The sequence below is a fragment of the Triturus cristatus genome, chromosome 4_1 (assembly GCF_964204655.1).
Source record: "Triturus cristatus chromosome 4_1, aTriCri1.1, whole genome shotgun sequence".
NCBI lineage: Eukaryota > Metazoa > Chordata > Amphibia > Caudata > Salamandridae > Triturus > Triturus cristatus.
Window position 1 is genome coordinate 923745363 of NC_140585.1, and position 17187 is coordinate 923762549.

General features: G+C 47.5%; 2 protein-coding genes across 4 annotated transcripts in view; one reads left to right on the forward strand and one right to left on the reverse strand.

Annotated features, from left to right (window-relative positions):
• NME6 (NME/NM23 nucleoside diphosphate kinase 6) overlaps nt 1–4181 on the reverse strand; it is a 136984-nt gene extending 132803 nt beyond the window's left edge. For 2 of the 3 annotated variants that reach the window (XM_085653770.1, XM_085653769.1), the window contains exon 1: nt 3767–4181. The gene's annotated coding sequence lies outside the window, so the exon portion shown is untranslated. Of the gene's footprint in view, nt 1–3553; nt 3703–3766 lie in introns of those variants that run through there. The other variant, XM_085653768.1, reaches the window with a different exon arrangement.
• LOC146855828 (rab-like protein 2A) overlaps nt 4128–17187 on the forward strand; it is a 183800-nt gene continuing 170740 nt past the window's right edge. The window contains exon 1 of the mRNA XM_085653767.1: nt 4128–4500. Within this exon, the coding sequence (XP_085509893.1) occupies nt 4222–4500 (279 nt within the window). The 5' untranslated portion in view covers nt 4128–4221. The remainder of the gene's footprint in view (nt 4501–17187) is intronic.

The window sequence follows — 17187 nt, forward strand, 5'->3', positions numbered from 1 at the left end:
ATACACAAAACCAATAGTTAAATATTTCTTTCTCAGATTGTCTATAAGAGTTACTAATAAAGCCAGACGGGCCGCCACATTTTTTCCGTAAATGATCGCGAACTTAGAGATACTTATAAAAACCTCTCCAATCCTAATCATATCTTTCTTTAAGAATTCCAAATGAAACTATCTTGGATAGAGAACAAAAATCCCCAAGTTTCATCAAACCTTTATTGTGCCATCTTTTAAATTGTTAAATCTTTAAAAATTTCTGACAAGTTAGGATTATTGTAAATTGGAGTGTAGTAGGTCAGACAGCCCAACATTTTGCGAACCGTTTTCATAGTTTTAAAAACAGCTATCAGCGTCTTAAAGCGAACCTTCTTATAATGAGAATCGTTCAAAAATCTCCAGATCCATCCCCATGCATCTCTGCCCATTACAAGTTCTATTGGGGTAGGTATACTTCCCAGTGGACTATCAGTTGACTTATCAGAAAAAAGGGTGAGATTATACAAAAGCATAGTTGCCCAATAATAAAGTTTAATATTGGGAAGAGCCAGGCTGCCTCTATCCCTGGGTAGGGAAAGAAACGTATAAGCTCTCCGAGGTTTTTCATAAGCCCATATGAATCGAGAAAACAGATCTTCAATCTTTTTCAAGCAAATAGCACTAAATTCCAGCGGGATAGTTCTTATAAAATACAAAAACTTAGGGAAAAAAAGCATTTTGATTAAATTGCACCTGTCTATTATTGAAAGAAGCAAATTATGTAATCGAGTTAATTCAGATTTAGTTCTATTAATCAAGGGGTCAATATTACAATCCACAATCCCTTCAACACTGGTCATAATATCCACTCAAAGATACATAGCCTTTTCGACCTGTCGAATGTCATTGCCCATACTAACATTCTTGCAAATAATCTGCGTTTTAGATCTATTAAGGGAATATCCAGATAAACGACCGAATCTTTCGGCCTGTATTTCAACCTCGGCCATAGATATGCCGGGATTTGCGGTTACCAAGGCAATGTCATCGGCATAGGCCAAAACTTTTGTTTCCCAGCCATGAGAGATAATAGAGCTGATCTTTTGATTAATTTCCAAAAGTCGTAAAAAGGATCTATATGTAACGCAAACAAAAGTGGTGAGCTGGGGCATCCTTGGCGTGTTCCTCTAGATATTTTAAACGTATCAGTTAGTGTGCCATTTAAGAATAATTTCGCAGTTTGCTGAAAATACAGCATCTTGAATGCCTGTATAAATCCCTGGCCTATCACGACTCTTGACAGGGTCTCCCATAAAAAAAGCCAGGAAATCCTGCCAAATGCCTTCTCGGCATCGAGTAACACAAGTGCCATTGGATCTTTGGAGATATGGGCGGCGTCAAGCAATGAGATAACTCTCCTAATGTGATCAATGGTACCACATCCAGGGATAAATCCATGTTGCCAAGGTGATATTACTTTATGTATTACCCCAGCTAATCGGACCGCTAATATTTTAGAATAGATTTTGCTGTCCACGTTTATCAACGTTATTGGATGATAAGAGGCAGGTTCAAAAGCAGATTTGTGCTTTTTCAAAAAAATAATAATTTTGGCTTGCAACCAAGATTCAGGTGGTCTCTCTCCCTTAAACACATGTACGAGTAAAAGAAGCATAGCTTCTTTTAGTTCAGTAGAGAATTTCTTATAAAATTCCGCTGGAATATTATCTAGCCCAGTGGCTTTACCATTGGGAAGGCTGTTAATACAAAGTAGGGCGTTTACCATTGAGGGGGCTCCTCAAGTTTGACCTGTCGTCTTGAGCTAACTGCACCGCTGGAATCCAATTAAGATAGATGCTAACGTAATTTACATGTGTTGTGTTAGTTTCATAATATAGAGCTTGATAATGGGTGAGAAACACTTTGCCAATACCCTCCGGATCTGAGATTATTACTTGGGTGGGATCTTTTATTGCTGTGATAATGTTCCTTTTGGTTTTTTGCCTTGCTCTAATCGCGAGGTGATGCCCAACCTGCTTGCTGCATTCATATGCCTCCTTCCTCCAAATTGCTAATCTATCAGCCGCTTTTTTGGCAGTTTGCTCCATTACAGATGATTTTGCAGACAATATTCTTGCAAGTGCATCCACCTTTACCATCCCTAAGAACAGTGATTAAACTTCCCTCTGCGGCACCTAATCGGGTTTGTAAATTATCCAGAAGTTGGCGCTTTTTCCTATTTAAGAAAGATGAGAAGCTCATTGATTCTCCTCTTATTGCTGCTTTTAACGCATCCCAGACCATTGCAAAACCTGTGCTATCTAAATTGTCCTCCATAAACTGTGGGATCCAAAGCCTCATATGATTACAATATTCATCATTTAATAGTAGGGATCGATCGAAGGTCCAGTTGACCATTTCTCTAGTGACCCCGGTTACCCCTTTTATTTCCACAACTAAAGGATTATGGTCCGAGACTATGCGTGGGGTGCTTTCTATTGAACATAAATGAAGAATTGAGTGGGATACAAACATAAAATCTAATCTCACCATTTTGTTGTGTGGAAAAGAATAAAAGGTTTGGCCGGGATCGGTTGGATACTGTGAGTGCCAAATATCAGTAAGTGTCTGTTCGCAACATAAAGTGCTCAGGGCTTTGATCACCTTTGGTTTCCGGCCACAATAAACCCAATTTTTGTCTAAAGCTATATTCTTATTAGCGGGTAAATTCATATTAAAATCACCGCAGATGATTAAAGGTAGCGGCCATTTATCCAGTTCATTATTCATAACGTCAAAAATTGCTGGATCATCTGCCATATAACGTGAATATCATAAGTGAATCCCCATTTTCTCTGCGACATTCAGTGATAACCCATCTCTTATATTGATCAGCTAGTGTTCGTATAAACTGGATTGAGCTTTTTGCAGATAGTACTGCCACCCCCGCGTCCTAGCCTCTTGAATTGTGGCCCCTACTACTGTATACCCGAGCGAGTCTAACAGGTGGATCTGGGTTCTTTCAATATGGGTTTCCTGCAAACACAGGATGTCGGCTTTAAGAAGCCGAAGAGCAATCGCAGTATTGCGTCGTTTCTTAATATCATTAAGGCCACAAACATGGATTGTTGCTATACGTAGTTTACTCATTTAAAGTAGGCAGATTCAACCAATAGCAAAAGCCAATACCAGAAACCATGTTGAATAAGAAAAAAACATTCGAATCATCCACCTTAGTGCCAACCCCACCCTACCCTGCCCCCAACGGGTCCCCAACCCCCCACCCACTGAGGCAACCTGGTTCCTGGAGAGCCAGGATGATGACGACTGAGCAATCAGGGTCCCTTGCCCCCACCCCTACCCTCAAACTATCCACTCTATCTGTGCCAACGTATATTGCAATATCACCAATTTTGCTGCACTAAGCCACCAGCTATTCTATACAATGTATGTATCTTTACATTATATTTTTATTGTTATATTTTATGCTGACCACAAAGTGGCCGGAACTGCTGTAATATGCAAGAAAGAGACCCACTTCCTTCCCTTTGGCGTCACTATTGCAAAATTCCTTTCTCACCTGTCGCAGGGCTGATTCGGTCTCAACTCATTCATGTACGAGCCACAACCAACATGAAAACTCAGTGCTTTCTGTGATGAATTTATTATGCAAATATCGCGACCTCCATGTGACATAGAAAGAGGACGCTCACGCACCCACGTGAGAGCTGTTGCAGAAACAGATTTGGAGTGCGAACTACACTGGTATTGACAGAATATGTCTAAATCTTACCCCTGAATGATGCCGGAATAAAAATTCTCCCTATTACAGAGCAGCCAGTTGGATTTACGGTTGAAATGTCGGTTTTCTGTGCGACGCCACCTATTTTCAGACACTCTAAATTATATTAATACGCGCGCATATGGACAGAATTAGATTTAGTGTCTGACTGAAGCACTCAAAGCTGCCCCTCGCGAGATCATACTGCCTCATCTGGAAGAAAGGATAAGTTTTACTCTGCTGTGACGTCATGAATCCTTCTGCTGAGCTTTGCATGGGGGGGCGCGACCCACGGTCTCCCCCTCCCTCTGCCCCTCCCTCCAGGATGCATCATGGGGGCGGTGCCTTGTGGAGCGGGCGGAACCGTCCGAGCCCGAGGACCCACTCCGGAGGCGGCGTCGGGGCGCCCAGGGGTGACGATCCCGGAACAGGCGCCTGCGCGCGCGGAAGGCGATCCGACAGAAATCATGCGCATAGCTGATGTCCCCCCCATTGAGATCGTGGACGGGACATGGCGGTTGCAGTTCTTGTCCGCACGCGCATTGTGTGAGCCACCGTATGACGCAGACGCAGTGTGGGAGACGCACTCCCTCCCGCTCGCAGGCGCAGTAAGCCCTCTCGCTGATGCTTGTTGCGTAGCTGCCGAGACGCCGTGGAACAGAGGCGGGCACGCGCCTGCTAGAATCGGGAGCGCTCCTGCGAAATTCGGGAGCCACCCTGCACAAATCAGGCGGACTCCAGAGACGGTGAGATTAGCCCTGTTCCCACCTTAGTAAGGGCGGGAGGTAGAAATTAGACGAGTATTGAGGACAGAACTAAAGGCACACCGGGTATCTGTGTACCGGGCATGAGACCACATTGGTTGGCTGGCAGTGCTGTCTTTGGAATCATGCACAACACTGGCAAGCCAGATCATGTCTCCACTATGACAATTGTCTTACTGTGATCATGTCTCCATCATGAACATTTTTAGGTCACAGCGAGTCAGCTTTGGGCGATGTAATAAAACGCCATACAAAAAGCAGTACATCACATGAAGGTAATGGAAGGGTCTTAAAAATGAAATGTGATTGTAGTTGCGGTCGAGGGATTGTGGAAGGAATGTACATTTAGTCGAGGCAATGCACTTGTATGTAGGCTGAAGGTTTTAACTGTGCTAATGCAAGGGTTAATATAGGCCTGCTGTGGTATTAACTTTCAGTGGCTATTAGCGAGATTAAGAAATGTTGTGGTGTTGCTCTTAGGGGCGGTGAGGGTAGCATTAGGGATCACTTGGAGATTTTCATCTTAAATTATTGAGGAGTAATAGTGACGTTAGCAGAAACGTAATTGGACATAGTTTAAATCCGCGGATTAATATGTAAAAATCTATAGAAATATTTTTAGCAAGGAAGGATTGGCGGCCTGAACAATCAAGTACAGCTGCTGTGTGCCTCTCGTTGGGGCTACTGCCACCTTATTTGCTGTACCTTCATTAAAAGGTAAATGGTGCTTCTGGGCAGTCGGTGTTGAATTAGATCCCTTAAGAATGGCCGTAGTCATTTGAACTGGCCCACGCATCAATAGAACATGCACTTTATCTGTGTATCGTCTTTGATTTCAAATGAAGCTGCATTGTCTGTCTAAAGAGTTGCATTGTGTCTGTCCACCATCACTTCTCTTTTTTTCTAACATAAACTAGCTAGAAGATGTTGGTGCAAGCAACAGTGATTCCAAAATGTACTGCTGCGATGCAGTGGAATTGGCACTATTTTACGAATTCTTGCATGTTACAACCACCACCTGCCACCCACCCGCAGCATATTTCCTTCGATCAACAGCTACTGCGCCTGAATATATAAAATAACCGGATCTCCTACCACCAACTCCTATTCACTTTGTGCTTTCTCTCCACCTCTTGAGTCGAAGCTTCGGTCTCTGCTCCCCATTGGAGAAGAGAGCCATGGTGAGCTATTAGTTTCTCTGAGAGACTTGTCATCCTGTCCTGAAATTTAGTGAGAAACAATTTGTGCTTTCCACTGTTGCAACATCATAGCAGTAAATAACCAGTTCTGCATTCTGGTATTCCTGCTTTTACTAAACATAGAATCAAAAATTAGCTAGCATTCGCGCCAAGAATTTTCAATTCTATTAAGGACACGGAGGCGAGGATTATGCTTCTCCTTCTTTACTGCATTAATCACAGCAGCCAGTAAAAACATACAATTTAGTAAAACAAACTACATTGTCCATGGTACTTTGCGTCAGCCACGCCTCCTGAGCCCTGGTTACTGCCCCATCATCCTCTTTCTTTGCTCGAACTGTATCCAAGTCCACTAAATCAATAATATTTCACGAACATCCTCCAACATGGAAGTTAACAGGAACAATTTCCATTGAAAGGCTTCAACTGAAGACATCACTTATTGAGACTTCTTGTCTGCACCTAGGAAAAACAAACATGAACAACCCGTAACTTCTGCGTATTACCACAATTCAGTACAATATCAACGGGTGGGTAAGCATGAACAATCATATTGTAACATAGCCGGGTGGGATAATCCTCACCTCCGTGTCCTTAATAGAATTGAAAATTCTTGGCGCGAATGCCAGCTAATTTTTGATTCTATTACAGGACCGGAGGCTTCGGATTATGCCAGTTTAACGCTTATTAAAAACAACAGATGTTATATCTCTCACCGGATTATAATAAAATTGTTTGAAAGTTGATTCAGATGACCAATCAGCACAACGCATAATGTCTTGAATGCTAGATCCTAACATAAATCACTTTGATGCCATGGCACCACGCACAGAATGTGCACCAAACATTTGAATATCAACACCAGCTTTCTTCATGATATAATGAAGCCATCTGGCTATGGTTGCAGCAGACACCGGTTTAAAAGGTCTTTGCAAAGCAATCAAAAGTTGAGTAGAGCCTTCAGGTCTCCATAATCGAGTACAATCCTCATAAGTTTTCAAGCATTGGACAACACATCATTTTTCATTGCGGGGAAAAGCATTATACTCTATATGTCTGGAAAGAGTCTTGGTACGGCCTGTAATAGTAAAAGAAACCCCTTCCGGAGTAAATACTCTACCTGTAATTTCCAGTGCCCGCACATCCGATGAACGCCTGCAAGCTGACAAACATAGAAGCATCGCTAGCTTTGCAAACAATTGTTTTCGCGATAACAGTTTATTCGCTGGCCAACCATTGAATAGAGAAATGACTAAAGAAACATCTCATAAGCCTGAGTACTTAGGTTTGGGAGGATTCGCTATCCTTATGCCTTTTAAGAAGTTTACAAATCATAGAATGCATACCAACCGGTTTCCCATCGACCGGGTTATGCCCTGCCGAAATGGCTGATCGAAAGTTATTTACAGACCGATAAGCCAAACCGCTTGCTGCCTTCTGTGAAAGGAAATTCACAATATTGGGTAATCCTGCCCCCACGGGATCCAGGTGCTGTTCCACGCACCAACCCATCCAGCCTGTCCAGGCTGAAGAGTATCGCTTCCTGGTGGAAGGCGCCCAAGCCTGCTTGATGAAAGCTGAAGCTGTCTCCGAAAACCCTAGCATTTCCCACTGTTGCCGGAAAGTTGCCATGCCATCAGTGACAACCGCTCCGAGAGGATCAGAGGATGTCGCTCCCCGTGAGGTCCCAGGAGAAGAGACTCCGACCATGGGAGCATCCTGGGAAGATCGCAGCTCATCTCTAACAATATCAGGAACCATGGTTGCGCTCTCCATTGTGGCGTCACTAAAATCACCTCTGCTCGTTGTCTGAGAATGAGAGAGGTCACTCTCGGGATGAGAAGGAAAGGTGGGAATGCATAATTCACTGCCCCCGACCAATCCTGAAGGAATGCATCTGTTGCTTTCGCTGCTGGGTCCGGCCTCCAACTGAAGAAGATGGGAATCCGGCGATTCAGCCTGGAAGCAAACAGATCCGTCTGACACGGACCCCAAATTTGGTGCAGCCATTAGAATATGCTCGGCAGTAACTTCAAATCGCTGTAGTCCCTGAGATGTCTGGAATTCCAGTCCGCTATGAGGTTGGCCTGACCCGGAATATATTCCACTATTACCGTTATCTGGCGGCTCAGGCAGTAATGCCAGAAGTCCTTGGCAATCTCGACCAACAGGGACGATCTCGTCCCTCCCAATTTGTTTATGTATCTCACTGCCGATACGTTGTCCATCCGTAGCAGGATGCAGCAGGAGGTCTGCTTGGGGGACAGGGTTCGAATCGCAAAGGAACCCGCTAGGAGTTCCAGACAATTTATGTGTAGAGATAGTTCCTGGGGAGACCACCTTCCGCCTGTGGAGATATCGCCGCAGCGCGTCCCCCAACCCCAACGACTGGCGTCGGACTCTATGACCACCTCGGGCAGGGAGCCAAAAATGCCTCTCCCGTTCCACGCCTCCACGTGGCCTGGCCACCATCGCATTTCGTCCTTTACTTCCTGTGACAGGGGAACCAGGTCCGAGTATGCCAGACCCTTCTGTAGGTGTTGAATCTTGAGCCTCTGTAATGCTCTGTAATGTAGTGGGCCCGGGGAAATCGCCTGAATGGATGATGCCAATAACCCCACTATTCTGGCAATAACCCTGAGAGAAACCATCTGCTTGTTGAGAATTGCTATTATTTCTTTCTTCAGGTCCTTGAGCTTAGCTTTGGGAAGACGCAATTGGGCCGTCTGGGAATCTATCACAAAACCCAGAAACTCCGTCGTCTGCGACGGGATCAGAGCCGATTTGGCATGGTTGATTACAAACCCCAGACTCTGCAAGAGAGAGATCGTAATTTGAAGGTGATGTGAAACCAATTCCGGACTGTGAGCCATTATCAGGATGTCGTCCAGGTAGACAATCATGCGTATTCCTTGCTCCCACAAAGGTGCAACCACCTGCTTCATCACCTTGGTGAAGCACCAAGGAGCCGAGGAAAGCCCGAAAGGAAGGGCCAAATACTCGAACCACTGACCTTTCCATTGAAATTGCAGGAAACTGCGGTGTGGAGGAAAAATGGGAATGGACAGATAGGCATCCTTGAGATCTAGTCTGACCAGCCAATCCCCCTGTTTTAACAGGTCTGCCAAAAGGTGGATCCCTTCCATTTTGAAATGTTTGTAAACAAGGTAGTGGTTGAATTCCCTCAAATTCAGGACCAGTCTGTGACCCCCACCCTTCTTCTGGACCAGAAAAATATTGCTGCAAAAACTGTGAGGCTTGTTGTTGCATAAAGCTATTGCGTGTTTTTGCAGCAATTCTTCTATTTCGTTGTCTATAAAAGTGCATTCTTGTTGGGAAAAACGGAGAGGGTTCGGTAGTGTGTCCTGACAGGGTGGTTCGTAAAATTCCAGTTGGAACCCTTGAACCGTCTGAATTATCCACGCATCCTGGGTAAGGTTGCGCCAATTGTGTAGAAAGAATTGAGTGCAACCCCCCCAAAGGTAGAAGGCACAAATCTGTTACGCTTACCTGCGGAATTCTGTGCTTGAAAGCCCGCTCTGTTTCCACCTCCTTGGAACCGGCGTTTGTTGAATCGACGACGAGTGGGATAGAAGGTTCCCCCTCTAGTAGAGTCCCATTCACCTCTTCCGCGACCGTAGTCACCTCTGAGGGGACCTTGATTAGCGAAACGGCCTGACGAGCGTCCCCTGCCTCCTCCGGCCCTGTTAAAAAGGCCTTGGGTAAACACTTGCTTGATTTCTGATTGAGCCTTATCCAAGGATGTAAAAGTTCCCACGTACTTTGATGCATCCTTCACAAAACGGTCTCCAAATAGGTTACCCTCCGCGAGAGGACCGGGTTCAGCGGCCGCCAGATCTGTAAGATTAGTGTCCATACACAATGAGCAAGGACTTAACGTCGTTCAGTAGATATGGCACAGTTGGCATTGCCAAGCAGGCAAATGGCCCTCTGCGTCCATCCTGCAAGGATATCTGGATCCACCGGGTTCGCTGTTTCCTTGACCACCAGCGCCATTTCCAGTATTTTTGCGAGGGGTCCTACCACGTCATGGAGCTTGTCCTGACACCCTCTCCAGGCACGGGCTATCCCTTTTTTGGGGTCTCTGGCAAGTTTCTTTAGAAAAGTAAGCAGACTTGCATCTATTTCGGGGGTCTCTGCGACTTTATCGGGTAGGTCTGGTCGAGGGCACTCCGACCTAAGGCGATTCTGGACCTCCTTATCAAATCCTTTTCGGATGTTCTCATGCAAGTATTCAATGATTTCGGGTGCTGGAGCCCAGTCCGACGATCTGGGATGTACTATTTCACTAGGATTGAAGGTGAAAGGAGTATTGGTTGGAATCTCCGGATTGGAAGAAGCCACTTTCTTGGTCTTCTTCTTGGGAGGGGCCTCATCATCAGTTGTGGTAGCATCGGTATCAGTGGTTGTGGTATCGGAGTCCACATAGACCTTTTGCTTACTCTTTGCCTTGCCTCCCGTGGAGTATTCGTGATCGCCTGCAGGTGGCGGAGGAAGTGAGTCCAGGGCCGTAGCATGCGGCCATCGACGTGCTTTGACTACGTCAGTAGATGGGCGCGCAGTACGCTTGTCCTTAGTAAAACCATGAAGCTTGGCAAAACTTTCAAGCTGCTTGGTGATTGGTTTGAGCGCAGCTGCCAATGCTTGTTGCACAGTGTTGGGAACTGTGGTCTCCAGAGCCCTGTTCACCGAGGATTGGACAGAAGCGTCCAGAGCCTCTACTATATTATCTTCAAAGATAGTCTCCTGCTGTCCCTCATAATAGACCTCATCCTCATAGCGCACCCACTCATCCATGGTAATACTAATTCAGTGGGGCAGAGCAATTAATGTCACACAAGTGTGCCAAGTGACATATAAATATATATACTGGAGGAGTAGAAAGTGGGGGGCCAGCCCACATGCACACAAAAAGTTAATACTTGTACCAAGCCCCCTCAGCAAAAGCTGTACTCAGATTATTGCAGCCTATTATAGGCGTAGGAGCCGAAAAGAAGTTGTTCCTGGAGTGTGTGCTCACTCCTGCAGGGCGACGATTATTGCAGCCAGTCGGGCGTCTTTCCTACTACCTGTTTCTGTTCAAAAACGCGGTAGAAAAAGCAAAACGGGCTGATCCCGGCGTGTGCAACCCAAAGCAAGTCCAAATGAAGCCCAAATTGGATCGCGTGGGCCGTACACGTCGGACGGGAACCACCCGGCTCCTGCGGCGCTCAAGGGCAATGAGGGAAGCCCAAATCAACAGCGCTTGGACCTATCCTGTCGCTTTCTTGCCGCCCAGCGGCTTGGTACCTTCGCGCTTAAACGTGCCTCATGTAATCCGTAATGCCAGCAGCGCTGGGGATCGGAGCAAAGCTCCCGCTCACGGCGCGAACGTGCCACCTACACAATTGTTGCTAGAGGCAGAAAAAACCTAATTACGACAAACCCCTCAATAGACAAAAAATGTAGGCATGCACATTGACAATAAGTTCTCAAGCGTGGCGCGCTCTGTCAGCCCTGGCATATAATCACCAATTCAGTATTCAAGAAGATAGCGGAGGGGTACTTGGCTCTGGCTGTGAGTAGCAAAGAAAGAGGATGATGGGACAGTAACCAGGGCTCTTATGGAGGGGTAAGGAGGCGTGGCTGACGCAAAGTACCATGGAAAATGTAGTTTGTTTTACTAAATTGTATGTTTTTACTGGCTGCTGTGATTTATGCAGTAAAGAAGGAGAAACATAATCCGAAGCCTCCGGTCCTGTAATAGAATTACAGATTGGTAACAGAAAATAACAGGAATATTTTTCACTAAGGAGTTCTGAGTGACATTAAAAATCCAAGAACTGTGTGGCAAGGTTTTTTTCTGTCGGCGCTGTCGGGAGAGAACCGTGGTTGACTGGAAATTTGGCAGATGGCTCAGGTGCATGCCATCAGTGCTTTCCTGCATCCTTCGAATTTGCAGAAAGAGGCAGAAGAAGGTCTGTAAAACTACCAGCTGACATTCGGCTACCCTGCCCAGGGCTCTGGAGACCCAGGTAGTGTATTAGAATAGAACCAATCTTCCCTTATGACATAACAACTGAGAAATAAATTGTGTTTCCCATTCTTGTTATGTTGTAACGGAGGATAACCAGATTTTAAATCCAGTTATTCACGATAATAACTGTTAGTGAGAACCATACGTAATATGGCGTTTATTTCCATTGTTGAGTGTGGGAGGAGTTATAACTCATGAGATTTGAAGACACAAGTGGGTCATGTATCCTTCCAATCTGTCAGTGATAATCAGTTGTAAACATTCAGCATATGTGGTCTATGCTAAAAAGTATTTTATTGCAGTTTTCACATAAACCGCTCTACATTACCAAACGTAGAAAAGCAGGTGTGCAGGGTCTGGGAAATGGTTACTGACCTATATGGCAAACGTAGTTAAAAGGGAAAGAAAAGATTCAGAAAGTATGGAGGCAGAACATCGAGTTAAGGCTGATGCAGCAGCTCCCTCGGTTGCCCCGTTACGGAGGCGTAGAGCTAGAGGCAGGACCCCAGGCAGTAAATCAGTTGTCTCCTGCCACACTCATCTCATAGCTATCTAGCAAACGGGAAAGTACCACTCACTCATCTAGGTCCTCACCGTTGTAGGCAACAGAAGCAGGGGTAGGGGGAAACTGGAGGTGCACCAGCATCCAGTGAGGGTGCAGCAGAGACCTCCTCAGCCAAAATCTTCCCCTTGGCATCTATTCTGGTGCAGGCCACTAATATTGCTTCCCAGGTAGGCAAAATCAGGACCCTACGCACTGCTCTAGCCTCCTCTCTCCGAAGCGCCTCTCTCTCACAATCCAGCCATCTAGACAGCTCCTTTCTCCATCTACACAGGTTGGGGCCGGTGGCAGATTTCCAATTTATTGACAATTGCCATCAGGCAAGGATGAGCGCCAGATCTGCAAACCTGTCTGTCGCTTTTCGGGTCGCACTTCAAGTATTGAGGCCCAACAAGCACCGCTATAGAGAGCAGTCAAAGTGGCAACTGTGGCCCCCCGGTAACTTGTGATGCAGCAGCCCAGTTTGGGGTAGCACTGGGCAAATCCATACCATATGAGAGACCCTGCGTCACGTTCAATTCCCACTTCTTACTTTAAATGTAATGGGTTACTGTAGATGAAAAATTATATTTGGAGAGACTCCTGTGAGTTCTGTGCTGGAAGAACAGGGTTTTTTTTTTTTTAAAACTCTTTTTATTAACATTTTCATTTGTAACCAATACTGCAATACCATATCGTGTATTATCAAGTACATCACAGTTTGCTCGTGTCAGCCGCTGCCGCGCTTCAAAGGTTCCATTCTGTCTCCTCAGGACCCCAACACCCTCTTCCCCCACCGTGTCAAACATCTCGTGTCATGCCACCCCAGACACCCCCAGTTAGTCTGAGTCATCCGTTAGGGATTCATCCTGCGGGGGTTCACAGATGTTCCCTCGATAGTCATTCCACTTCCCCCATATCTTAGTCCATTTTTTGGGGCATCTTCTGTGCACATAGACCGATTTCTCCGTCACCATTAGGTCGTCCATACCATTGCACCATTTTTGGAGGGTCGGAGCCTGCCTGGCTCCCCACTGTTGCGCAATGTCTCTTTTCGCCAACGCCATCCCCAACGCTACCCATGTTTGCACTGTCTGCGTGATATCCGCTTCGTCCCAAATATTCAAAATGCACCCCCTGGGTTCAGGGACTAATGTTGCCCCCGTGACCTGCGCAACTGTACGCATGACTGCTTTCCAATATTTCTGGATGTGTACACACTGCCATATTATGTGCCAGAACGTGCCTGGCTCTCCGCACTGTCTGACGCAAAGTGGTGTGTCGGCTCTATGCAGTTTATGTAGTAGTGTCCTGGTATAATAGGTACGGTGTAGTATCTTAAGTTGTATTAATTTAAATCTGGATGAGATCGCCACTTCTCGTGGCGATGCCAGCGCGTCCTGCCAATCCGTCTCATCCAGCTCCCCCACGTCGGCCTCCCATTTAGTTTTGAGGGCTTGTGTCGGGTCTGGTTGGTTGTTTACCAGTTTTTTATATGTGAGTGAGATAGCCTTCTTCGTCATATGATCAGTAAGGAGCCTATCTTCAAGGGGTGTGGACTCTGGGAGCCTAGTGCCTTGTGGTATAAGCGCCGTAAGGGCATGCCTTATCTGTAAGTAGCGAAACGCCTCAGTGTCTGCCATCCCATAGCTACGCTGCAACTGCTCAAACGGGACGGGGCTCCCCTTTTTCCACACATCCCCTACCTTTGAGATACCGATCAAATCCCACTGTTTGAACCCCTTCGTGTTCCGTAGCCTGCCCAGTTTATTGGTGTCCCAGAGTGGCGTCGCCTGCGTGATGACTCCTTCCCATCTCATCTCCTTCTGTACTGCGTGCCAGATCTTAATTGTATGTGCTGTAGGGCCTATAAGATGCTTGTGTTGAGTCCTATTGTACAGTATTCCCATAAGGTTATCCTCCCCCAGTTGGTGTCTGTCCATACGGTAGGCCGGGTCTCCCTGATCAGCATGGAGCCATTGGTTGATTACCATCAGGTGGGAGGCCCAGTAGTACAGCTTAATGTACGGGAGTGCTATCCCTCCATCATACCAACCTTTCACTAGTTTGTGCATCGCTATACGTGTCGCCTTGCCATCCCACAGCAGCTTACTGAGTTCACTATTCACTTCCCGAAAATATGCTGGGGCGACCGGGAATGGTGTATTTTGTAGGGCGTACAGAAACCTCGGGAGCGCCATCATTTTAAAGAGGGCTGCCCTGCCCAATAGGGTGAGCGGTAGGGACCGCCAGCACTGCACATCCCTGCGTAGACGCTCCAGTGGTTTTTTAAGGTTTTCAGCTATGAAGCGGGGTTCCTGCGCCGTGATGTAGATGCCCAAATACATGAATCCCTCAGTCACTATTTTAGCAGCACAGTTACGTGGGAGTCGGGGTCTATCGCCTGAGAGTATATAAATATGTGATTTTCCCCAGTTTATGGTATACCCTGAGACCCGGCCGAACGCTACACAAATATCCATGAGGCAATTGAGTGATCGGGCCGGTGAGGCCAAATAAAGGAGTATGTCGTCCGCGTAGAGTGATATTCTGTCTTCCCACCCCAGCGCCCATTTAAGCCCACGGATTACCTGGTCTTGTCGTATCCACGCCGCCAAGGGTTCTAACACTAGTGCGAATAGAAGAGGGGATAAAGGACAGCCCTGCCGGGTCCCCTTAGCCAGAGGGAAGGTGCCCGAGATCCTCCCATTAGCCACAACCTGCGCCATGGGTTTTGTATAGAGCAGCTCCACCCATTTTATGAATTTGGGACCGAAACCTAAGTGGTGAAGTACCGCGAATAAAAACGGCCATTCCACCATGTCGAACGCCATTTGCGCATCCAAGGAGAGAATTATGGCGTCCTCTTGGATGAGGGGTTTGCGCGCCATGACACTATTCACTCGCCTCAGGTTCAGCGCCGTGTTCCGCTGCGGCAGAAACCCCGATTGGTCCGGGTGAACCACCGACCCCAGACAAGGCTGGAGCCGCCTCGCTAGCACTTTTGCTAGTATCTTCGCCTCTGCGTTGATCAGGGATATGGGCCGGTAGGACATGCAACTGGTTGGCGGTTTCCCGGGCTTGTGTATTGCTACTATCGTGGCCAAGCGCTGGTCTCTGGGAAGCTCCCCCCGTTCCAAGCTGTCATTATACATGTTCAAGAGGTGGGGCGTTAAGACCGTAAGCAGGTGTCGGAAGAGCTCCACCGGGATACCATTAGGCCCCAGAGCCTTGCCCGTGTGGAGTGCGAGTATGGCCTGAGTCGTTTCTTCCAGCGTGATGTCCGCCTCCAGCGCCTGCACTGCCGTGGGAGCCAACTTTGGCATTTGAATGTCGTGCAGGAAAGCTATGTTTTCTACCATAGTGGCCGTTGCAGTTGGTGTGTAGATGCGTTCATAATGTGCCGCGAGCTCCTCCACAATGTCTGGGGGGTCTGTGATTAGCGCGCCATTTGGTGCGGCCAGCTCTGCTATCCACCTACCAGCTTTGTCTTTCTTATCTAACCAGGCCAGCAGCTTTCCCGCTTTGTCCCCCTGCTCGTAGACTTTGTGTCTTGTGGTCTGTAGTCTAGCTTTCGCCTCCTCCCATACAAATGTTTTGTACTCTTGTTGCGCCAGCTGTAGCCCATGCGCTGCCGCCTCGGTAGCATCGGCGGCGTAGTCCGCCTCTGCCCGTTGCATGTTCTCCTCCAGCGCGTGGAGTTGTTGGCGCTGGCGCTTCTTGTGGTGCGATATTGAGGAAATGGCCTGGCCTCGCAGGACCGCCTTATAGGCTTCCCAGAGTGCCGTTGGCGACTCCACCGAGCGCTCATTCTCACTAAAGTATTGTTTTGTGGTGGTGACCAACGTTTTCTTGATCTCTTTAATCGCTAAATAATGTGGGTAGATTGGGTAGAGTCTGCGCCTTCCCGGGATGTCTGATGAGTATGTGAGCATGATTGGGGAGTGGTCCGAGATTCCCCTGGGCAAGTGCGTCACCTCTGCTACCTGTTCCAATCCCAGCATCTGGGTAAACATGTGATCTATCCGCGACTCACTGTTGTGCACCCCTGAGTGAAAGGTATACTGCCTGTCGTGTGGGAATTTCGCTCTCCAGGTATCTGTGAGGCCGACCGTATCTACAAAATCTTTAAGTTTCGAACTGGCGCTACAGGGGCCTCTGGGGGGTCGCCTATCCATGTCGGGGTTAACTACGGCGTTGAAATCCCCCCCTATAATCGTTGCACCTTGTGGGAGCGACAACAGGAATGCGCCCAGGTCCGGGAGCGCGGTGCCATGCAATGCTGGTGGGATATACACTGATACGAAGTTGTAGCGTTTCCCTTCCCATTGGCCCGTCAAAGCAGCGAATCTGCCCTGCGCATCGGTCCACGTCTGTTGTACTATCAGGGGGCAGCGCTTATGAAGTAGTATACCTACCCCCCGGGATCCAGAGGTGAACTCCGAGTGTACCCCCATTTTATACCCCCACCTGTCTAAGGCTTGACATGCAGTGCCCACCAAGTGCGTTTCCTGCAGCAGTGCTACCGTCGGCCCCTTTCGTTTAATGTATTGAAGCACCAGTCCCCGCTTAATCTTGTCCCCCAACCCGTTGACATTCCAGGACAGAACCACTAGGTGTTTGCCAGTACTGGTGTGGTCAGTGGTGTGCGGATTGTCGGTCGTCCCTAAGGTCTGTTCCGCGTCCAGCCCCATGTGTTATCGTATGTGGTATGCGCGGTGTATAATGGTCGGTGTATGGCGAGTCTATGCAGGTGCTGACCGAGCTTGCGGTATGCAGATAAAACCTTGTGAACCAAAACCCCCTGTAAACCCCTCAGCCCCCCCCCCCCTCCCTGCTGCCCTGCCCGGCGGATTTCAAACTACCCACCACCCCCAACTGAGCAGAGTGCT